The sequence below is a fragment of the Hemicordylus capensis genome, chromosome 2 (assembly GCF_027244095.1).
Source record: "Hemicordylus capensis ecotype Gifberg chromosome 2, rHemCap1.1.pri, whole genome shotgun sequence".
Lineage (NCBI taxonomy): Eukaryota > Metazoa > Chordata > Lepidosauria > Squamata > Cordylidae > Hemicordylus > Hemicordylus capensis.
Window position 1 is genome coordinate 110,703,245 of NC_069658.1, and position 25,248 is coordinate 110,728,492.

At 41.5% G+C, this 25,248-nt stretch overlaps 1 protein-coding gene across 1 annotated transcript in view; it reads left to right on the plus strand.

Moving 5' to 3' along the window:
* The window catches only part of SLC1A1 (solute carrier family 1 member 1), a 70,492-nt gene extending 65,446 nt beyond the window's left edge, over positions 1-5,046 (plus strand). Inside the window, exon 12 of the mRNA XM_053300346.1 lies at positions 2,607-5,046. Within this exon, the coding sequence (XP_053156321.1) occupies positions 2,607-2,853 (247 nt within the window). The 3' untranslated portion in view covers positions 2,854-5,046. The remainder of the gene's footprint in view (positions 1-2,606) is intronic.
* Positions 5,047-25,248: the final 20,202 nt, after the last annotated feature.

The following is a 25,248-nucleotide window of genomic DNA, read 5'->3' on the forward strand; positions in this document are numbered from 1 at the left end:
CTAGGGAATAAGCTCCAGTGAATGTAATGGGAATTACTTCTGAGTAAACATCTTTAGGATTGTACTGTATGAGATCCTTTTTCTTTTTAAGAAATACCCCCTTCATGGAAAACATTAATTTTCAGGATATATTTTTTAAGAACGTTGGTTTTTCTGGCACAGGTCTAGATATTCCACAGGTGAGTTCTGATTTTTAAAGCAATTAGAAACAAAATACTTTCACATGGCTGAAAGTGGATGTGGATACCACTGTGAAAACTCCACAAGAGCCTACTTCATGCAGTTGATATTAAGTGACCACACATTAAATCTGCATGGATTTAGAAATCAGATACTGTGTGAGTTCACGCCATTACTGTACTTACATTAGTAAAGCAACCACCCACAGCAGTCCTCCAGCAAATCAATATGCCACCGTAGGTTGATGCTTTGTCACTGAATATACACAGCACATGTGTACCTAGCACATGGAAATCTTTATTGAGCCAATGGAGTCTTAATTTTTGGCAACATGATAATACCAAGGGAGGAAAGGTTCAAGAGAACCAGGGATTTATTTGGGGCATGTTTGTAATAATTTGGAAGACCATGATTTTAAGAACTAAAACTGCAAAGAGAACTAAAATAGAGAAGGAAAGCTGGTCTTGTGGTAGCAAGCATGACTTGTCCCCATAACTAAGCAGGGTCTACCCTGGTTGCATATGAAACGGAGACTAGAAGTGTGAGCACTGTAAGATATTCCCCTTAGGGGATGGAGCCGCTCTGGGAAGAGCAGAAGGTTCCAAGTTCCCTCCCTGGCATCTCCAAGATAGGGCTGAGAGAGATTCCTGCCTGCAACCTTGTAGAAGCCGCTGCCAGTCTGTGAAGACAATACTGAGCTAAATAGACCAATGGTCTGACTCAGTATATGGCAGCTTCCTATGTTCCTATGTTGGAGACACAGATGATCACATTTACTGGACCTGTTTCAGGTAAAGTATTAAATGTCAAGTATTACATTAGTTCATTCATATTCCCATTTCATTCCATTGGGTAATATTTCTGAAAGACTGAGTTCTGCTGGCACACAATTAAGTATTTCACAGCCATGTTCACATTTCCTGACACTCAGTAACAGTATTAACTGGTGTCAGACTAAAGTATTCCCTCTCAAAGATCCAAGATGGCAAATTGTTTTGCTCTTCTTTGCATAGACTTGGCTGAACATCCAAATGCAATGGTAAATGAATTCACTGTTGCTGCATAACTGCCTCAGCTGTCCCCTTCTGAAATGTTAATGTAGACATGAAATCCCATTTGCTGCATTTATTTTATACATGCAGAGTTCTTTTCTGCAGGAAGCAAATAGCATGGTCATTATATACAGTAGGAACTATTTTCCAGGGCACTTAATCACTTCAGAAGATCAGTCACACCGTGGTGCCATAGTGATTAGCAACACCCCTATTGTATTCCACTGATTACCTAAAATGTATCCGCTTTCATTCTGCAAAAAGCAATTCATTAGAAATAATTTAGAATGTGCAAGGTTGTATGTCACTTTTAGCCTGGGTAAACTGTTGTCTTAATTTCGTCTTAATTGACGAAATCAACACTAAACTGCTTTTCAAGCAACTTGAAAATTTCTTGCTCTAATTTCTGTGTCTGACTGTAAATGCTTAAAAGTCCTATATGCCACAGTAGTATCATTCACACACACACACACACACACACACACACACACACACACACACGGGAAGCAAGAAAGCCCTAAGATAGGTTTGTATCATTTACCTACAGGCTTTTAATATTTGTTCTTTTATGTAATCACCCTTTTACTTTATGCTGACATAAGACCATAATAAAGATTGATTGATTGATTGATTGATTGAAGCAAGAATGGCCAGTCTTTCTTGCAAGCGTGCCACAAGTAAAAATCCAGTTATCAGAGAGTGCAGTTCTAGTATATTATTGTTTTATTATGATGACATTTGCACTCTAGTACACAAAAGCCACACATGTACATACACATTGCAGGCCATGAGGGCGTTTTGCCTCTAGTCTTCTGAGCCAGGAACAAACAGCAGCTCCTGCCGAAGTGTGCCATCATCTCCTGCCACTTGTGGTCTGTGGGCTACAAGTTGGCTGGATTCAACAAGCACTGCTACCCTGCAAACCCCATTATTCCAAAAGGAATTGTATGTACACATGGTTTGATTTATTGCATGGAATTGGAATAACATTTTGTATCCAGATTAGTGAAAATTTGAAAAAGTTGGGTTTCCAAAACAGTTTTGTTCGAAGTTATCTCCTTTACCTCAAAGCATACCTGCAAAAACAAATCCCAAAAATAAGATCCACCTTTCAAAAACCTGAATTCACTTACAATTTTAAGCTCATGTCAATTTTTTAAAATGCAGATGTTAAAAGATTGATATGCAGGTTGTAAAAACCAAGTATTTTAATGTGACCTACTTTCCTGTTCTTGCTTCCATTCTGGTGCTGTGCCATTCAACTGACATACTTGGCAAAAATTGATGAATTTGAAATAGGCTAAATCTTTGTTTTATATCATCCAATCTGACATAATCAACCTGCTGTGTCTGACCCATTTTTTTCTCCTCTAGGGATCGATTCAGAACAATGGTGAATGTTCTTGGTGATGCGTTTGGGACTGGAATTGTGGAAAAACTCTCCAAAAAGGAACTTGAGCAAATGGATGTCACTTCTGAAGTCAACATAGTGAATCCTTTTGCCTTGGAAACCACAATGCTTGACAGTGAGGAAGCAGAGACCAAGAAGTCTTATGTGAATGGAGCTTTTGCCATAGATAAATCTGACACCATATCATTCACCCAGACATCACAGTTCTGAAGCAGACTGACTGACAGGGGAGACACGCTGGATTAAAGGACATGGGAGGCCCTTTGCCAAATCATATTCTGGGTCCCTCACTCTTATGACCCCACATGCTGTACTTTCTTCTATGCCTGCATTCATACAGGCACACAAAGGGAAACCTGCACCCTCTGTCCCACAAATACCTCCCCCTCCTCAAATCTGCCACAACATAGAGAGCAGTTGTTCTGCTCCTCATACTGTGCAGACTGTCAGCATTTTACATTTCCCCACAGCTGGGAACGTGGCCACTGTTCCTCCCTAGTCATTTGATAAAAGAACAGCCAGCTAAACTGCAGAGGCATCTATAGGAGCCCCAGTGCACAAAGATAGGCAGTGATATATGCTCTCTGCCAAATAAACAGCATCGGGGCACCCAGCATGGTTTACTCAGCCCAACCTGCATAGGAGCTTTGAAGGACATAATCACACATGAGATCATTTAGTAAGATATGGGGATAAGTGTGTTGCTCTGAGACAGACTCCAGATTTTCTTCAACAGTTAGTTTTTTCCCATTATTTGATCATTGTGGACAGATTTATGAAAAAAGACAGGTTATAAAAATATGGTGGTTGTTTTTTTTAAAGTTGTGTCCTATTGCTAAGGATGCTAGATGCCTGCTTGCAGTGAGCATGCTCATGACTTGGGACAATGAAGTGAAGAATATGCTCTCATCTGAGGCATAGTGCAGTGTTTTCCATTCAGCTATTCTGTGCATGGTATTCTTTTTTAAAAAACAAACCCTTCACCTTTCTTATTTTAATTGCACCTTGGACTTTACAAATTAATGCTGTGCCAAAATGTTCATTCCTGTAGCTAAATAACTATTAAGATAGGGGAAAGGAGATGACAAGAATGGTCCTGCAATAAGTATTAACTTTTTAAAAGTGTGTGTGTATGTGTGTTTTTAATAAAAATAAATTATTATGGAAATTGGAAAGTAGTACTTAAGAACTTTCATTGTTATATTTTCTTTAACATCTTAAATTACATCCAGGGGACATAGCTGGACTTCAGATGTTAAGTAATCTTAAATTGAAACTCTGATAATTTATCTCTCCATTTATTAGTCCTATTTTGGAAGTGGCAAGAAATCACTTCAGAACCATCATTTTAGTTTAATCCAATATTTATTAGCTCTAGAGCAGAGGTCAAGAAGATAAAAATAGACTATTTTTATTATTTGTGGTAGGGCTTACAGACATGTTAGTCTTTTTAAAATATTATACATAGAGTGTAATTGCTAGTGGCTAGCAGAATGTCAGTTTGCTTGTTTCATGGTTTAATTTTGTGATTAAAGCTGAAACCTCGCAGTGGCAAAAGTGCTAGACCTCATTGCAAAGTACTGAACATAAGGGTAAATGAGACCCTCCAATTATCAATGTTTTACCAGCATATGCCCCTTAAATGATGAATAAATAATAGTATTTTACCAACTGTTCATGGAATAATGGAGTCATGTTCTCATTTTGGCCATGCGAATATGGCTTCATCATCAAAACATTCCATACTGTTAAACATTTTATCTAGTATCTATAATCAGGTATTTTCATGGTGCAAATTAATTCTCTTGTGATAAAAATTCTTGCAAAGTATAAACTTATTTTGCCTTGTACATCACTTGATAGCCATTTGACCTGTAAAACACACTGAAATTCAGAATTTTTTTTTGTACATATGCTTATGTCGAACTGAAAAATGCAATTAATTACTATAAGAAACGTTTAAAAAATCCGGTAGCATTAGACAAACTCAGTCTTACACTTTTATATTCAATAAATAAGCCAGGATATGTGCCAAAGACAAGTGAAAAGAATATCACATATAGAATAGGTTTTGATAAATTGCACCTTAATTGAGTGAGAGACATAAAATACTGTATGTATTTAAATATTATAAGCTATAAATGCAGTGTGCATACAAGTGCAAGTGTTGATATGTTTATACAAAATAAAGGAATGTACAGTGTAAATCAGTCCTTTATCATGTGCACAATTATTTTTAAATAACATTTGTACAGCTTTGCTATTACTAGAGAAGAAAACTGTTCCAAATCTATTGTGCTTAGTTTTTTCTTTGCAGTTCTCCTTTTGAAAGCTATCCTTTCCTCATTGTACGTGTTTCCTTTCTTTCATCTTAATAAATGGCTCTGGTCATCCTATCCTCAACCAATGCCTTTTTCACATCTGTATGTAGATTTGTGCCTGGAAACAGTTAATCATGTGAGTGTCTGCTTGTCCCTTTTAGCATTAAAGCTAGGCCAGAGGAATAAAAGCCAAGTAAGTGACTGAAATTCATAATCCATTTTTACCAGAATAGAGCACTCCTTTTAAATGTTATGGAAGTGCTCCAGAGTGACTGGGTTGTGGGGTGCAATGAACATTTCAGTTGACCATGATTTACTGATGTATGTTGAATATAATGGACTCAACTGTATTATGACAAATGTTTATATCTCAAGGACCAGTGATTGACCCTGAGGCTTGGGGAAAAAGCATGAAGAGAGAATTCCTTTAAAAAGGGAAGGTTCAGGAAAACTCATCACTGCTAAGTGTACAAGAACCAGCATATTAGCCACATAACCAGCATATTAAACACATTAAAAGCATATGACAGTTTAAGTAGATTGATTATTTTGATTGTACTACTGTTTATGCGAATAGCTTTGGGGAGCCTTTATTAAAGGTAAAGCAAAGTGTGATGTTTCATCGGTGTTGACTCCTAGCAACCACAGAGCCCTGTGGTTGTCTTTGGTAGAATACAGAAGGGGTTTATCATTTCCATCTGTGCAGTATGAGATGATACCTTTCAGCATCTTCCTATATCACTGCTGCCCAATATAGGTGTTTCCCATCGTCTGGGAAACATACCAGTGGGGATTTGAACCAGCAACTTCTGGCTTGCTAGTCAAGTAATTTCCCCACTGTGCCATTAGGTGGCTTAAGGACAAGACAGAAATTCAATAAATACTGCTGCTATATCTGTTCTAGATTTTCCATAGTTTTGCCATGTGGCATAAATTGTGTACAAAATCATAAGCTATGGCCAATATGTGTACTTTCATTCTTCACACTAATCAAGGCACACAAGGAGGCGAGTCTCGCAATCAGTGAGACTCACCGAGAGTGGTTTGCGGGGAGAGCGGGCTTAGCCCGCTCTCCCCACAGACAATTGTTCAGGCAGCCCTGGGTGGCCAGATTGGCCGCCCAAATGACTGCTGGCTCTTTCACGGGGCTGCGGGGATCAGGGAGGCGTGTGGCCCCCAGATGTTCCCGGATGCCCCACACGAGTGCGTGGGGCATCCTGGAGAGACCCCCTTAGCCCGCTTTCCACTGATCGTGAGAATAGCCTCAAGGTGTGACACATGTAAACATTGGCCTTGTAATAAGATTGTGGCAAGATCCATGTGCTCAACAGAACTCATCACTTGTTTTTTGTTTAACAGCAGTTCCACTGTGGTGTGTTGGAAAGTGAAGGGTAAGCAGTCTTCACTGTGGAGTAGAAAGTTCTCTGATGTACAACCATAAGACCATAGGCGGAACTGGGGGGGCAGGCAGGGCACGTGCCCTAGGCGCCACTGAGGGGGCGCCACGCCAGTTCCTGCCACCCCATTGCCCACCTGCCCAGCCCCAGGGCCCCTCAGCCACTTGCCTCCAGCTCCGGCCTAGGATCGGCAACAAGGCCTGCAAATTGCAGAGCAGCTCTTCTCTCCCCGCCTCTCAGCTGACCGGCGGGTGGGCGGGGCTTCCAGAGAGGCCTCCGAGTAGGCCTCCCTGAAGCCTGAACTCGGCAGGCCCCAGCAAGCCAGGAAAGAGGCAGGCCGAGCTCCCTGCAGCAGACCAGACCATCCAGCACAGCTTTTGCCAGGTAGGCTGTGAATTCCTTTTTGTGGTTCCCCCGTATATAGGGATCTGCTTGCCATAGGGCTTTGATATGGGTGGTGGGGCGAGACTGAGAAGTCTCCGGATATTTAATTTAAAACAGACTGAAAAATGTGCTGGCTTTAAAAACAAAAACTATCTTAAAAGGCCTATAAGTGGCTTGTTTCATGTCAGAAAATTACAAAAACTTCTGGAACAAATATTTATTTATTCATTCATTCTTTCATTCATTTATAAATGCACTTATGTTCAAGTTGTTTTGCAACCCAGAAGGTCTGAGTGAGAACTGTGAAGCATGTGTTGTGCTTTTATTTTATTTTATTTTTCTTGTGTGTGAACTGCTCTCAAATAACTTGCAGGGACTTCAGGGTAAATCTGGCCAACATGTGAATGCAGCACCTCTATTCTAGAGGAGATGTGTGTTAAAGGGCTTTAAAAGCCTCCTGTGAAAAACCTCCTGGAATCGAACTTGACTGAATTTGTTCAGAATTCTGAGAAAACAAACATAGGCTCACCCTGCATGGTTGAAAGTCTCCTTTGCTAATCTGCAGCGAGGGGGCCATTTTAATAATTAGCGTTGCTAGTGTGTTCTAGGCATTAAAAGTAGCACAAATATATAGTACTCAATGTATATCACTATATACTGTGAAGTGTGCATTTGTGTATTCAGTGAAATGTATTTCCAGGCCACATACTTATTTTGAAATATCAGACTTAAATCCTTGGGGGCCTGGGGTGTGTGGAGGCCCTGGACTTTGAGGGGCTGGGGGCCCATTTTAAAATCTCATCTTGGCCCATTCCGACCTTGCTATGCCCCTGGCGGTCACTACACATGGGTTTCTGCACAACACCTGCACAGAAGAAACTTCCATGTAGAAAATGTGTCTCTTGTAAATTGACCCTGAATTTTCCATCCATGACTGGTATATTTGAGAGTTAGAGTCAATAATAAAAGAACAGCACACTGCTTGTGACAGGAAGGGGCAAATGACAATGATTTCTTAGTCTGGCAGGGGCTGGTTTTGGCCCTGGCAGAACTTGGCTGTCTGCTCCTGTTGCAAATGCCTCTGTCTAGTGTGGCAAACTAATGTATCCTCCTTCCTCTTGGTGTCAAAGTAAGCACTGGTGTGGTGAATGCACATATACCCCATCATGAGCCAACAGTCTTCATAAGACAAAGGCTGGCAGGAATCATTCACTGGTTTATAGACCCACCACCACCACCTTCTTCTTCCCCTATATTGCTAGTGGCTATTTGGGCAGGTGATCCTCTAGGACAAAGTCATGTTTTTTTAAAAGAATGAGATGAGACAGAGAAAATGACACTTGGAATCCTCGCATAACTCCTGACTGTTGTTCTAAGTCTTTTACAGAGATGGCTCATGTTTTCAGGTTTTGATCAACAACCATGTCTAGATGGTACAGTGTTCCTTTTAACAGGGATTTCCAGATATTGTTGACTACAAGTCCCATTATTCCTGTTTGGACAGGGGCGCAATTTCAGTGCTTGCCCTAGGCGCTATTTTCCCTAGTTATGCCTCTGCATAAGACCATCTGTGAGCATAAAGGATCAGGATCACTAACTCTCAAGTAAATTACAAAAACAGGTTGCTTACCTATAACTAATGATCCTTCTTTCAGATAACTGTTAGATGCATGAGGCATCGGTCAGGAATCAAATACTTGGGAATCTGATTCTGAGTCTTGATAGCAGTGAGTTCTAGGTGTACAACTCCCATTCATCTCTACTAAAATCACTAGACAACATTGGTGACAATCTGAATATTTCAGGATTTATTTTGTTCATTTGATAAACTAAAATGCAGTTTATCAAATGTATCAGTTTATGAAAAATTGTCAGTATACCTGCAATGAAATAAACACTATTTATTTCAACTGGCTATGGAATATGTCTCAATGGACTGTGCCAAACAATGCTGAAATAATTTTTATTAGGAATGAATCAGGCCATATGTAATAAAGGAAAATTTCAAAATATTTTGAATATAGTATTAAGACATTTTGAATTATGTAGAAGCTAAAGAAAAGCAAAATCACACCATGATATTCTCCATAATGAAAAACATGCTTAATGCTCTCAGTGAGACTTGTGTGCATGAACTATCAGTGAGTTTGCATGATTCACAGCAAGTCAGGTTAATAAGGACTTGTGGTTCCAGAGAGTGCATGATCCTGGTGGGGGTGTGGTCCAAATCCACCCACTTCTGATTCCTGAGCCTTCTGCTCGAAATTCACTTGACATTCTCCATTCAACTTCAAATGTAGGTTACAAGCAAGTGGAGAATGTTGCGTCAATGTCAGGCAGAATGCTTGGGAACCAGAACAGGGCAGGTTTGGACCACATACTTGTCACAAGTGTGTACTTCCTGGGATCCAGAGGTTCCTGGGAACCAGACTTGCAGGGGATTGTGCAAACCTGCCCTATTAAAATCATATATGTTTGCTATAGTTCTAGCAAACTATAGCAAACTAGCGTTTTCATCAAGGTTTACACAAAAGTTCTCAATGAATTCTACCTATGACCATGACTTTATAGTGTGTGAAATCTATGTGCATGAGGTCCACAGATTGACACCCCATCACACTGTATACTCTTACTGTAAGATTCTGCCTAAAGCCACTTTTAATTAAATATTTTGAGCTCATGGATTGGCATTTCAAATGAATTGTGAGTATGTGGAAATGTTAAAAGAGGGCTGATAATCCACTTAACATTTCTATTAATCTATGATTGGGAATTAACAGAAAATCTAGTGCCTAGTAGCTCACCACCATTTCAGTGATCCAAAACTTCTAGTTTTTGAATTTTATCTATCTATCTATCTATCTATCTATCTATCTATCTATCTATCTATCTATCTATCTATCTATCTCCCCCCAAACACATACTGGTAAATTAGGTTGAGTGTTATTGATACTGTATGCTTTCAAGTGGATGTTAAGAATGTAAACGAAGCACTTCTCCACCTGTAATTCAAGGCACCAAAACACGTTGAGCTGCCCCAGCCAAATTGTTTCAGCAGACAGCAAGCAGGTGCATTAAAAAGAGGAAGGCAAGTCTTACCTGCTCCTCTGTCACTCCTCCACTGCCCCACCATGGCACTGTCGGTATTAAATGCCAGGCAGCTGCAGTGCTGCTCCCAGCAGCCCACGGGCATCATTGGCACGTAAATGGCACCTGTGCATGCTCTGACACCATTTACATGCTGACACTGTCTGCTGGGAGCAGCTCTGCAGCCGTGTGGCACCGAGTTTAATTTCAACTGTGCCACAGTGGGGTGGTAGAACACCTACGGAGGGGCAGGTAAGACCTGCCTTCTTCCTTTTAAAGTGCCCATTTTCCACTACCCCCAAATGTGTATGAAGCGTGTCATGCACATCCCAGTGCATATCATAGAAAGACTAATTGCTAAACATCTCTTTAGCTAATATTATTATATATGTGCCTTTTAAACTGCTTTGTTCATTTTGGGCCTAGAAAACGAAAAACTAAGCCTGTTCCCATGGACATTTGGATGGGTTTTAGATGCTTGACGTGTTGTGTGTGCTAGTCCCTCAAACCACTGGCCTGCATAAGAATCTGCTTTTGACACACCTCTACAAACTTTGCTTTCAAGCACTTGCAAAGGCATGCCAAAAGCTGAGTCTTGCTGCCATCTGTTGGCAGCAGATGCTCCTAACTGATTTATTGCAGGGTGACAGTATCATGTACAGGCATTTGAAGTGCTTTTCTTGTGGTGTCACCACAAACTTACAGACTGTAGGAACAGAGCCTTGAAAACTCCTTGCTCTCCTACTCATTCAGTAGCGCAGTCTGCCAGGCCAAAATTCATATGCTAAGTACCAGGAGCTGCAGCTCCATCCATAACTGAAGCAACTTTGGAAGTTTTATATAAAACATCACAAATTAGAAAAAGGCATGTGGCTGCATTTGCTTCAGCATTTTACAATTTTAAAAAAATCAAAGAGTTTTTAACCCCTTTATACTTTGCTACAATCAACAACATTCAGACTTGGAAGCAGAAAATCCCATAATTTTAAGTGTTTTCTGCTGTCAATTGTCTTTTTGGGCGGGGTGTGTGTGTTAAATATTACATTTGTTTAATGCATCTCATTTTTTTATACATGGAGATAAATTTCATGTGGAAAATTTGTCTACACGGTTTGAAGCATAGTGTAAATGTTTTGCTGGCCATGCGTACCTGTTCTAAGAGGTAGGTGATGGTGTAAAGTTCATTGGTAAAGAAGATCTGGATGCTTTATCATAGTTGTGGGTGAGCTGCTGAAAGGTATTAGGCATTGACCTTCATTCATTCATTCATTCGAGTTCTATACCGCCCTTCCAAAAATGGCTCAGGGTGGTTTACACAGAGAAATAATAAATAAATAAGATGGATCCCTGTCTCTAAAGGGCTCACAACCAAAAAAGAAAGATAAGATAGACACCATGAACAGTCACTGGAGGTGCTGTGCTGGGGGTGGATAGGGCCAGTTACTCTCCCCCTGCTAAATAAAAGAGAATCACCACGTTAAAAGGTGCTTCTTTGCCAAGTTAGCAGGGGTAATTTATGCCAATAAATTAAAACAACTCCCTTGAAATATTGCATTTTCCTGGGGAACTGGAGGATGCACATGTAACAGAATGTACCAGGAACATTGTTACAAGTTATCTTCAGTAATAAAAGCAGACTTTGTGATTGATGGCTTCTATTTATTTCTTGGCATTACTGTTTGCAATCAATAAACCATGAAACCATAATGTCACCTCCCACAATATTCAGAGACAAGCCAGGGAGTGATATCAGCTTATTAAATCACTCCTATATCATATCATATATCAGGAAAAACTTTCAGAATGCACGAAGACAAGCTTCCTTGATAATGATATGTTTCAGGATGGCCTTTTAACGTAAAACAAAAGGATAAATAATGATGGCTTATAGTCAATTGCTCATGTCCTTTTGCAATGTGTGTTTTATTTTGATCTTCAGTTTAGGTTGATCCAGTTCTTATTTTAAACATTTCTAGAATCTTGCATACAGATTCTAACATTGCACATCAAGTAGCAAAATTTTGGTTTTTTAGCGACATTGGCTCGCCACATTTTGGTATTTCCTCCATGATTCCGTTCGTATTTTAGAAGTAGCATGTATGGTTTTTTAGTATTTAGTACTGTTACTTTGTTATTTTACCAGTTTTTCACATATTTGTTGTTTGATTTATTGTTCTATATATTCTGGTCTATGACTGTAATAAAGTAAGGTAAAGTAAGATGTCACATAGTTGTTTTAATTTAAACCAAGTTTCTGCAAGGCTTTCATTTCTTTGCAGTTAATTTGAGATTTTGCAAACATGATAAAAATATCATTGGTCTATATATTGTTGTGTGAACAATATATTAATGCATTGCATAGGCTTCTCTGCTTTTCTTATGGTACCTTAAATGTATGTAGCATCTGACTGGATTAACATTCCTGGTGGGAACAGCATAACATTGTTTTTAATTTTAAGGAGTGTGGCTGAGGCTTGTGGGTTCAAACAGCGTTGTGGTGAAATGTTTGGGTGAATCCCTTGGTAATTGGATATATAAAATAATATTGGAAAACAAGCTGGAAAATTCATATATAATTCAATTATTACAGGAAGGATTGAACTGAAAACAAATTTGAGTTATTGTAATTAGCAACTGGTTTACAACAGCCTGGAGCTTATTTCTAGAGGTGAAACAAACTAATGTAATTAAGTTCAGGGAATGAAAGGATCAATGGATTTATTTCAAGAATGCGGACTCCTTTTGTTATTGGAACCACAAATACAGTCAACACATTTAATTACATTTTAATTGCAATGAGGATATATTTTCCACGTGTGGTATTTATTCACAACTAGAAACACGCTCACCAGATGGGGGGAATTGTGTCAGGAAATTTGGTCATCAAGAAAGTCTGCAGCTGAGGGGATGGCTTTGTCATGCCCTTCTTTCCCATGGCCCCTGCATTTCTTGGGATTCATCTTTGTCTCTGCTTTCTCAGTCCTCTATGCATGCAAATGAGTCCTAAAGATGCATGCTTCCCTGAGTGTCTCTTTCACCCCAAACCACTGCAGGGGCCCCAGTCTTGATTGGTACCATGACATATAGGTAGGCAGAAGTTAACTCTCCTTGTGCTGATTTGCCACCAAAAATCAGCAGCTATTTGCAGGAAAATGGTACAAGGGGAAAGAGTTAACCTCTCCCTTTCTAGCATGTCATGAGTCTGATTAGGATCTACAACTGTTTGTGGTGAAGGAAGCACTTAAAGTTGGAAGTGTTCGTTAGCATGCACTTTTGTGTGCACACATAGTTTGATTGCTCATTGTGTTTCCAGACAATAGCTGTGCTAGTTGTTGCTCATCTCAAGGCAAAATCTTTTCCAGTTTCTTTTGTGCCTTCCCTAAAGATTAAGACTTTCCTAACTGTTAACATAAATCTGAATCAGCCACATGAGGATTTGGTAAAGAATTCAGGAGGCAGAACAGCTCTGATTGGTTTCACCATCTTTTCCAGTTACTGGATTCAGCCATAGCTGCAGCAGTGCATATTGATCAGACTATTATTGCAGTACTAATAGATAGAGCCCCATAACGTTACCTGAGGAACACTATAGAGCCAACCAGCTGCTCAGTTTGTAGTGTGAAATCACACAATACAGATTTATGAACTGCTTTACCAGAGGACTGAGAGATTGATAAAAGTAACTCAAAATGACTATTAACTATAACCCACTGACGACATAGTCTTGAGACCATAATCTGTTGTTGTTTTTGTTCCAGTTCTAAAGAACTAAGAAGTTGTTTCCATTTTGCATATTCTGAGACAGAACATAGTGAGAAAATCTTAGGAACCTGTCTTTCAAGACTAAATAATAAATATCTAGGTTTGTTGGTTTGTTTGCACCAGTGCAGAAGCAATCGATTTATTCTACTCTGGTGCAACAGAACTTTGCCACATTTCAAGTTCAGTTTTGAGGCAAATAACATAAAACAAAAGTGGAAGGTTCCTTTTAAATGCAAAAGCATGCACAGAAAAAAGTAAAACTGCTGGACGTAGCTTTAGTTGCAAACAGAGTGTAGCTGCACACACTGTCACGTATGGAGGAATATCTGGAAATGCAACTTCCACAATCGTTGCTTCAAAGCAGCATTAGGGCTGCCTTTGAACTCCCCATCAGCCTTGGGTTGGCTCATTAGGGAATGGTAAGCTGTGCATCATGTCAGCCACCAATAATAATCTCTCCCCAACTCCAAAGATGATGTTCTCCATCTTAAACTTTTGGTGATTATGGAACACATTTTGGTCTTTGGCTAATGGCTGCAGCAATCAAGCTTCCTTTAGCAAAATGGCTGAGTGGGCAAGGCTGAATGAACTGTACATGGGAATGGAAGCCCCTGACTGAGTATGGTGTTCAGCCAGTACCATGCATGGCCAAATGGCCCACATATCCAATGGAAAGCCCTGCTCTGCAATGTCTTCAAAACAGCCCTTAAAACAGAAAAAGACTATCGTTATTTAGTCCATTCTGGCTAGGTCTATATGCAAATGGGTTAAGATTTTCTTAAGGTGTTTTGCCACTGAAATGTGAGATATCTTACAGTCCAATAAACAAACAAAAATTGTGTTTCACTTAAAGAAGAAAAGGCCATCTTTAATATTTCCCTTTTTATTATTTGTTGCCCAGCTACATATAAATAAAACAGACAACCACGCTTTCATCTCACACCCCAGTGATTTAAATTTTCTCCCCCAGTTAAAATGGTCCCCCAACTAATTAATCAATTAAAGCTGTTGTTGAATAAACATTGATTACTCAGCAATTCTTTACAGTTGCACTAATCTTCCTGAATCCATGAACTGCAAATAGCTTTCTCAGGAGTTTCCTGCTCCAGTTCATCCAATTTTATCCATTTTTAGGACAAATGTCTTATAATGGCAAGTAGGCAAGCAGGAAAATGTTTCTAATTCTTCTTTAAGCATATTCTAGAAATCTGGGAATGGCTGAAGAGCACCACTCTGCTATGTGGAATTTTACTCCTTCCAAGGTTAAGTAACTCAACTGATTGAAATGAATTGGTGACTACATACAGTCCCGTGTCTGTGCAGTGTGGAGTATCAGAGCGGAAATAAAGAGTCCTGCCATTGCATTAAGGTTTCCATTTCTATAAATCACTTCCTACAAGGTGCTAAGGGTGGACAATCATTTAAAGCAGCAATTTTAAGAGAAAATTACTTTGATCCTCTTCCAGCTGTTGAGACATAACTTTGACTTAGCACCATGCTGTAAAGAATACACTAGAGCAGTCCAAGGTCATCTTTCTTTCCCCTTGTAAAACACCCAAAAGGTGCAAAAGGAAGGTTAATTCCATCTTCTAATTAAAATACGATTGTTCCTTTCCAGACAGAATCAGTACTTGTTTTTCTAAAACAAAATGTGCTGAGCATTAATTCTACCTGCAAGTTACACCTTCTGAATCTAGAAATGCTGCCATATAATCCCAGATGTGTGGGGCAAGCAATATGTTTATTTTATTTATTTATTTATTTAACACACTTGTATATCAACCAAAACTTACGTCTGGGCGGTTCACAATAAAATTCAAATTAAACCAGAATTAAAATGTTAAAACATTAAAAATTTAACACAGTGTCAAAACTATTAAAACTGTGAATCTAATTAAAAGCTTGGGTGAATAAATGTGTCTTTACTGCCTTCTTAAAAGTTGTCAGAGATGGAGAGGCAGTATTTCAGCAGGGAGTGCATTCCAAAGCCTTGGAGCAGCAATGGAGAAGACCAGCCTGTGAGTAGCCACCAAATGAGTTGGTGGCAATCGCAAATAAACCTCTCTAGATGATCTCAATGGGCGATGGGGCTCATGGCGAAGAAGATGTTATCTTGAATACCCAGGACCTACGCTGTTTAGGGCTTTATAGGTTATCACCAGCACCTTGTATTTTGCCTGGAAATGTATCGGCAGCCAGTGCAGCTCTTTCAAAACAGGAGCAATATGATGACCCAGAGACTAACCTGGCTACCGCACTCTGTACCAACTGCAGTTTCCGGACTACATACAAAAGGCAGCCCAACATAGAGCACATTGCAGTAGTCAAGGCTGGAGGTTACCAGCATAGGTGCCACCGTTTTGAGGTTGTTTATCTCAAGAAACAGTCACAGCTAGCATATCAGCTGAAGCTGATAGAAAGCACCTCTGGCCACCACCTCAACCTGGGACACCAGGGAGAGGCTTAGATCCAGAAGCAGCTCCAGACTGTGTACCTTCTGGGGAAGTGTGACCCCATCCAGAACCGGCAGATCAAAATTGTCTCCTGAATTCTGACCCCACATGTAAGTATCTGTGTCTTATGTGGATTCAGTCTCAGTTTGTTATCCCTCATCCAGCCCTTCACCATCTCAAGACAGGAATTTAGGTTATGCCTTCTCCTGATGATGTAGACTTGGGAATAAGGGAAATGCACTCTTTACATGCTTAGGGGGTGTTGTTTTTACTGTCACACATAGCTCCACTTAAATAGGTTCTATGGCTGCTAAAGATTCTGAGTGGAATCAGCAAGTCCTGACTTTCACTATTTATTTCTGACGTTTGGGCCCTTGTAATTTGTCTTTTAAAAAATGTTTAATACATACCCTGCAGCAGTACTACAAATCAAAGATTAGTGGTTTGCCCTCAAAGATGCTGGGAATTTACTTTTATGAAAAGTACTCTGCACTCTTTCTTAGAGAGATTCAGTCAGGCATGCACAACATTGTGACCCATCAAGCCGCTCATAAGACTGGCAGTTTTGGAAATACCAGAACCCGTTGAACATGTCTAGATAGCCAAACCTGCTGCACGTTATGATGTAAGTATTTGGACATAGACTATGGGAGGAGATTAAACTCCAGGGGGTGCAATACTGTACATGCTTTGCATGCAAATGGCCCTAATCCCTGGCATCACACGCTAGCAAGATCTTAGGAGGCAAAGTTAGGCAAGACTTCAGTCTGAGAACTTGGAGAGCTACTGCCAGTCGGAGTAGACAGTGCTAGCCTATCTGGGCCAATGACTCAAGAAATAATCAGACATATTCAAGCTGAATACAGACTACCAGCATGGGTGGCAGCCCATCAAGGCCAAATAAATCACTTTTGCCTTCCAGAGACTGCAAAAACAGTCCCAGGAGCTGGCCTGAGTACAACTTGGTGGGTCACAAGTTGTGCAGACCTAAGCAAGCCCCTTCCACATCACTACACTTCCCAGGATTCAAAGGAGTCAACTGAGAGCCAAGTCAATTTGAACTTGATATGAATGTGCAGTGTAAACATGGCTTGAGACCCTGGTGCAGCACGTGCCATATGTCACTGGCAGTCCATGTCACAGAAGCAAATCATACCAGGGGGACGAGGGAAAAGAATGAGTACCAAACTACCTGTTGCAATGGAGATCCGTAAATGCGTCACCCTCTCTGGAAGGTTTTGCAAAGGGCAGCCATAGGTGTCCCAATCTCCATTGGGATTGTGGCAATTAATCTTTTTCCTATTGTGCCATTGGCTCCATTAATATAAACACACATGTATGTTTTTGGTGATGGAGCAAACAGAGACTTCGGGAGAGATTTTTCACTGGTAAAATGGCAGGAAAGGAAAGGGCTAAAAAACAAACAAACAAACAAAAAACCCTCCTCCACATCATGGTCACAATCCAGGTCAGGTTTCTCAACAAGTGTTGTTTCCAAAGCTTTAAAGAGAAGATGTCATCCCTCATCCCCATAATACTGCATAACTTGGCCGTGGCACCACTTTCTTTAGAGAATTGATTCCACCAGTGCACTTTCATTCAGTTCAGTGCTACAACACTAATAGCCCAATGATCTTATGCCAAGTTAGTTCTGCTTAAGTGCATTGATTTCAACTGAGTTTCTGAATAACTAACTCTACATGGATGTGACTATATGCTGATAACGTTAAAAGCTGCTGCACTTTCCCCCCCTAAAGTCTCATGATTTGTTTTTCAACAGAGAAGAAATGCCTTGTTTTCACAAGGCAGGTAAACTCCAGCTTATGATGCAGCATTCGAACAGACCCAAGCGATAATAAACAATCCTAAAATGACAAGCCATCACATCATCCTTTTCACCTCCAGTATAATAGATTGGAAATGGCTGACCTTTGCAGCTGTCTGTTTTGGAAGTGAGAGGAGAATTCCTCTGGGGATGAAGGAATGGAAGAAGTCAGACTTTGGGGATATAATTTCATTTTGTTATGGAGATTTAACTCAAGAGGTCAGTCCCACCGGATATCTAGAAATCACATATTAAGGGGAACCTAAGAAAGGGAACCATTGAGGAACCAGAAGCTTCAACACTTTTGAGGAAAATGCAAGGAAACCACAATAGCCTTTCAGTAATTGATCTTGGTCTTTTCCCAAAAGTGAGGATGAATAGAGGACTCTTATGCAAACAACAAAAGGGGAAAGCCAACAAGAAGCAGGAGCAATGAAGGATATATTTATCCCTATCATCAATTTTCCATTTAGAAAGCAAAAATGCATACTAAATAACTGTATTAAGGGATCCCAAGTATACACTTCTAGTTAAGAGCATAAGGAATTCTTTGATAAATCTAAAGTCCACAGAGTCCAGAATTCTTTGAAAGCACCCCAGCAAATAGCATTCTACCAAGAAATTAGCCAGCAGTTCAGTGAAATATGAACTACATTCTGCCCTAGAGCAGTAATAAGCAGGGCATTTGCTGCTAATGATATTGTCTGCACCAGAGGTCTTCATCTGGTGGATTGTGATCCAGAAGTAGGTCATGACCTGATCTCAGGTGGGTTGTGGCACCAAGCCTGCCACCCTTTTGAAAAGGGGTTGGCAAGTCTCTGGGCCCCAGTGCCCAGTTCTGGGCCAGACATCACTGCAGGAAAGAAGAAGGGCAGAATTGTAACGCACTGCTTTTACTTCCTCACTTCCCTTTCCCAGCATCACTTTGCTCCACTTCCTCCTTTCCTTCCAGCTGACTTGGAAGGGGAGGAAAAGGTGGGGTGGTACCATGGCAGCAAAAAGGCAGAGCTGTATGTGGCCACAGACGATGGCCCCCCTGCCTATCCTATAATGTTGCCATCTCCAGCAGCAAGAGCAATGACAGGCCACTCATTCTCTAACCCCACTGCCTGGCTCCTGGGCCATGACAGCATGATTGCCTGCCCTTCATGTCAGCATCACAGCTGTGGCAGAAGTCATGGCAACGATGGCATTCCCACCCATTCGCTCTCTCCTCAGGCCAGATCCCCAAGGATCAGCAGCAGATAGTTATTAGAGTCAGGAGGGAACACTGTGCCAGACTGTCTGCCACCAGCATGGCATTTTGGGCTTGCCAGTTAACATCAGTAGCAGCAGGGGGCCCAAACTATGCTGCAGTTTAAGTCACTGATCCCATACAAATGGGGGCCCGGTCTGTGTCTTGGCTTGCCCAGCAGCAGGTAAGAGATGGGGAGGATAGATGTGGGGAGACTGAATGAGTGAAAGCACGTGGACTGAGGCATAAATGGCTGGAAGGACTGTGAAATGGGTGTTTTCCAGAATGTCTTTATACTTCATTCCTTAGAAATGTTGGAAATTCTCTCTGGTAAGAGATACCCTTCTAATATAGCAGAGTACACAGAAGCAAAACACAGCGGAGTCTGCCCAGGCATGCGTGTATGCTAAGAGTAAAATAACTTGGAGCCAGTTCATAGTTTCAAATCAATATAAGGAGTATTTATTAGTGAACTCCATTCTAGATAGTAAAGTGGAGAGATAGGATCTCTAATCTAGCTAGCTAGCTGGATGCATCTCAGCACACATGGTACAGGGAGAGAGGAGCTTGCATGTTGCAAGGGAGAGGAAAGGAAAGAGAGAAGGAAGAGGAAGTGGCCAGGCAGGAAGTATGTAAGTCCCTAAGAATAGCAATCTACATACCAAAGTGATAGTGTCAGAGCAGCAGAGAAGGGATGACCAATGTCTTGACCTCTCTAGCCCTCTGACTCACTAGTCTGTCCCCCTCTGTCATTGAGACAGAGCAAAGTCCTTCCAACAAGAAATATGCTCTGCTTCCATTACAGTTTATTGTACATACGCTCTGCTTCCATTACAGTTTATTTTACATGACTGTACAAAAGAACCCACTGCAATATTACATTAAATTGATTCCAAGTTAATCACAACTGGATTTTAAAAAACAAACTGCTGCACAATAGTTTCTAAATATTTAACCTTAATAGTCTGTAGTACAGATTTATGACACAATTACTGCAAAACAAAACAAAACAATCCCTGCAAATTGTAATATCTCCAGAGTTAGCGCAATTAACACTTTTTTCTCTCAGTGGGGAATAGAAGTCTGTTCAGTCTAATTTTGATATCACCCAAACATAAGAAGAACTTAGGGGAGATGTTACTCTGTTACTCTTGCAAAGCAAGCCTGTCAACTTCTAAAAGAAGCCAAGCAAGCAGCAATGAATTTTTAAAAATGCCACTTCAGATTCCAACAAATCTGATTTCCCCGCCAATAGTTGAGGGGTTTTCAGAGGCTTCTTGTAGGTATAGCCCCTACTTTCCTGATAGGAACCCTTTTAACTGCTGGCTGAAAGGCAGGTGTTCAGCAGGTCAAGCTCTTTCTAACACTATATTTCCATGCAAAGATAAGCTAACCTGTGGAATTTGTCCTCATAATCAGCTATGAAAGGCATGATAGCTTTCTCAGGAAAAAAAATTTCACCTCAGAATAAAAGATGTACATAAAATCCAACTGAAGTGCATTCTTCTTGAGGACATTGTCACTAAAATCAGTAATAAGGTCGCAGTGGAGAGTTGGAAGACAGTCAATGAAATGCCAATGTTAAAAAAATGAAAAAGGGTAGAGATAAAAATTACAACCTAATGTCTGTCCTAGATAAATGACTGGAAAGCATTATTCATGCTAGAAGCATTAAAGTAGGAGGAGGAGGAAGAGGAGGAGGAGGAGGAAACTTGCTGTAAAGGTATAAATATGGTTTCCACAAAGGGAAGTCAGCCTTTTGAAATTCAATGAGAGTATCAACAAGCATATAGAAAGGCATGATTCAGCACAAATTATACACTTGGCCTTCTCAAAAGCTTTTGACAAAGTCCATCAGAAAGGCACCTGAATAAACTTAGCAAGAATGCAAACGTTGTTGCATTATTGCATTATTGTTGCCCTAAAGGGTGGGTTCTCTAGGGATGGACATGAAGCAGAGAGTGTTCTTGCCAGGGAAGGAAAGAAGCAGTGGGGTCCTCGAAGGATCTGTATTGGAATCAGTGCTAGTCAACATACATAAATGACTTGGTATCAGGGTGAGTTGTGAGGTGACCAAACTTTGGACAACAGCAGATATTCAGGATGATAAAAATCTAACCAAACTGTGAACAGCTCCAAAAATGAATATCCAGCTAACTCCATTGCCATCCAGCTGCAGCATAGGGTGAGGCAAAGCAGTGAGGCCCCTCTATCATGGGGAAAGGGGCAGAAACTGGCAGAGGACCAAATGTCATCTGGCCTCTCCCCTTGGAGTACTTTAAAAAAAAAATCACCAGTGTGAGAGTTCCTTGGGTACAGAATTATTAAAAACAAATGCCATGAGCTGCTCTGAGCAGTATTGAATAAAGCAGGGCATAAATTTCACAAATAAATAAAAAAGCAAAAAAGATCTCTTCAAACTTGGTGAATGGATAACAAGGTGACAAAAGAGGTTCATTAAGTGCAAAGTGATGTACACCAGGGCTAAACACTCTGAACTGGTAGAGACTAACCAAGAAAAAGATCTGGCAGTCGTTATTATTATTATGTCAAATAAATAAATAATATTTCATGGCAAATTACAATAAAATAATGGTATGATCACATTATGAACTTGTCAACTCAGTGTGTGGCAGTTTTGAAAAAGGTAAATTCCATACTTGGGAAGAACGGAAAAGGCACTGACAGGATTATCATGCCTGTATATAAATCTATGGTGTGCCTACATTTAAAGTACTGTGTACAATTCTGATTAAGTAAGTAAAGTTGTGCTGTTGAGTCGGTGTTGACTCCCAGCGACCACAGAGCCATGTGGTTTTCTTTGGTAGATTTCTGGAGGGGTTTACCATTGCCATCTCCTGCACAGTATTAGATGAAAAGGATGTCATAGATGTTGGAAAGGTCCAGAAAATTGCAATTGAAATGATCAAGAGCCTTGAGCACCTTCTCTACAAGAAAAGGCTGGGGCTTTTGAGTATATTAAAAGGACATGATAGAGGTTTATATAATTACTAGTATTTTCAAGCCCGTTAAAATAACGGGCGCTAGTAGGGCAGCCTCTATCGCCGTTTTTCCTCTCCCCGCGCTCGGCCCGCCCTCTCCCCCTCTCCCGGCTTCCTCCGCCGCCTCTGTTGTTTTCGGCGCCCGGGCCGGACCCGCCGCCGCCACCTCTCCTCTTCCAGCGGCTGGGCTGGACCCGCCGCCCCCGCCTCTGCCCTCCTCGTGGCCGCCTCTGGCCTTCCTGTGCCTGGGCCCCCGGCATCTTTCCCTTCCCTGCAGCCGCCGCTGCCCCTATTATTTTTGGCAGGCGGGCCAGACCCGCCGCCACCGCCTCTTCTATCCCCGCGGCTGGCCTGGACCCACCGCCTCTGCCGGTCCCGTTGCCGCCATTTTTGCTCCGTGCCGCCAGGCCTCAGCTTCGCCGCTACCTCGGCCGGCTTCGCCCGCTGCCTCCCCCCCCCCATGTCCCCGCTTCTCCTTCTCGGTTCAGCGGCAGGGCCGTTCCCGCCGCTGCCGCCTCTGCCCTCCCCGGTCCCCGCTTCTCCTTCCCCCTTTACGGGAGCCAACATGGCCGCCGTGTCTCTGTGGCCGTATCTTTCTCGGACGTTCTGGGCATGCGTTCCGTGCATGCCCAGAACGGCCGAGAAAGACACGGGCAGACACGGGATTACACCTAACCATTTTATTATAGAAGATGTATGGTGTGGAGAAAGTGGATAGAGATTTTTTTTCTCTCTCTCTCCTTCTCTTTCATTATTCTAGAACTGGAATAACCCAGTGAAACTCACTGGAAAATATGTTTCCACACAACACATAATTTGGTACCAAAGGATGTGGTGATGGTCTCTGGCTGAGATTACTTTAAAAGGGCATTAGACAAATTTACAGAAGACTAGTCTATCCACAGCTGTTGCTATGACAGGGAAATAGATCTTCTAGGTTCTGATGCAGGATCTCTCTGAATACCTATCCTATTGCTGGCGGGGTGGGAACAGCAAGGGAGGACTGTTGTTTTCATGCTTTGCTTGTGGGCTTCCCAGAACCATCTGTGGGTACACAGGAACATAGGAAGCTGCCATATACTGAGTCAGGCCATTGGTCCATCTAGCTCAGTATTGTCTACACAGACTGGCAGCGGCTTCTTCAAGGTTGCAGGCAGGAATCTCTCTCAGCCCTATTTGGAGATGCCAGAGAAGGAACTTGGAACCTTCTTGCTCTTCCCAGAGCGGCCCCATCCCTAAGGAGATCTTACAGTGCTCACACATGGAGTCTCCCATTCAAATGCAAACCAGGGCAGACCCTGCTTAGCAAAGGGGATAATTCATTCTTGCTACCACAAGACCAGTAACAAGACATTGGACCGCATGAGCCTTTGGTCTAATCAACCAGGGCTGCTCTTCTCTACTTGGGGAGGACATGCAATAGGCAACATTTGCAAATGTCAGCCCAGCTCTTCCAATTTTACCCATATAGGGCTTAACTTGATGTAGGGTTTAAAAACAGCCACCATAGCCACCACCACTCATGTTGAACTCAATGTCAAGGTAAGACTAAGGGATGATTGCAATGTTCCACTGCTTGTGGGTGCCACCAAAAATCTCTTCCCATGTGGACAATCTACAGGACAGTCAATGTATCTTTAAATGCCTCCACTACATAAATCACTCTACGTGCTACAGCAACTGCGACGCAGCAGCCATCATCCTCGCGGCCATGTGATGCCCGTGTGGAATAGCTGCACAAGTATATGCAGTGAACAGGCTGAAGCTCATCACGTGCCTTGCTGGCACATGGCAGGACTTTTCAGCGGTAGCTACAGGCAGAAAGTGACATGTACATTGGCTCTTCCTGCTAAGTTCAAAGAGAAACATTCCTATTTCAAATTGTTCAATACTTCTGAGGAAAGAACTGAGTGTCAGGCACTGCCAGCAGGTGTGAAATGGTAATGAGTTCATAGCTACAGAAAAAAGATTACTTTGACTTTTGAGTAGCTCTTGATTAATTCATGAATTGCTTTTTTGCAATTACTGAGAAGAATTTTATGGCTTGTTTTTAAAGATCTATAAAACAAAGTTAAATCAGAAATGTCTGTTTCAGAGGACTAGCACTCCTACGAGTAACCTACATGAAAGTACACACTTTTAAATCCACTAATGGCAGAATGTCTTTGCCTTGGCAACTTGAAATTAGAATTGGCATTGCTTCTACTGACAGAGGCTTTGTCTGTTTATCAACTTCATGTTAGGGATGCATTCAACAGGCTGAGCTTTCTCCCAGCATGGAGTTACAATCCTAGAAAAAGCCATGTGTTGAACTTTTGCTGTCATGCCACAATGAAAGGCAAAGATCCTTGGCCAGGAACCTCATTTCTCTCAATAAACTCTCTGCTTATTGCATAAATGCCTTTGTATAAGGATTCCCTTATCAGATAATAGATCCCACAGAAACAAGCTCATCAGATTGAACTCCCTACAACAAAGAACCAGGGTTAGCTACCAGTGCTCTGCCATGCAGTGTAAGCATTGCTGCTGCTAGGAATTAGGCATATACTTGAGGCTGTGCATACAGGCAGCCCTACTCATGTTAGGGCAGCCCTACCTGGGCCAGGATCAAGGCCATGTGCACTGCCTGGATTGAGGAATTTTTAACCCAGGTGTGAGCACTCCCTCTAACCCAGTGCTGAGGTTACACAGAGTTGAGTTGAGTTGAGTACACAGAGTTGAATGCCTAGAGTGTCCAACTCCTGGAGGAATCCCCCAAGGCACCACACTAATTGTGTGGTGTGTTGTGGGATTCCTGAGAGCTGGGGAAATGAGTCCTGGCCTCCAGTGATCCATGCTGCTCAGAGCAGTGCGGATTGTTTGGGCACATGCCTGCATGTTGAAGAGGACTGCAACGTCAGGGAGGAAGGTAGATCCATCCCTGCCTCCCCCCCCCCCACTATTTTGGTCATGAGAATGACCTTATTCAGTTTCATTGAGGACCACCTATACATGTGTCCACCCACTAGTTTTACCCACTGATCATTATAAACAATTAAATGGATGTGTGAACCATGTATGGATGCCAACGAAGGGGCTGATTGTCTGTGTTGATGGCCCTGTCATAGTTGTAAGCAATCACAACAAACACTCTTAGAAAG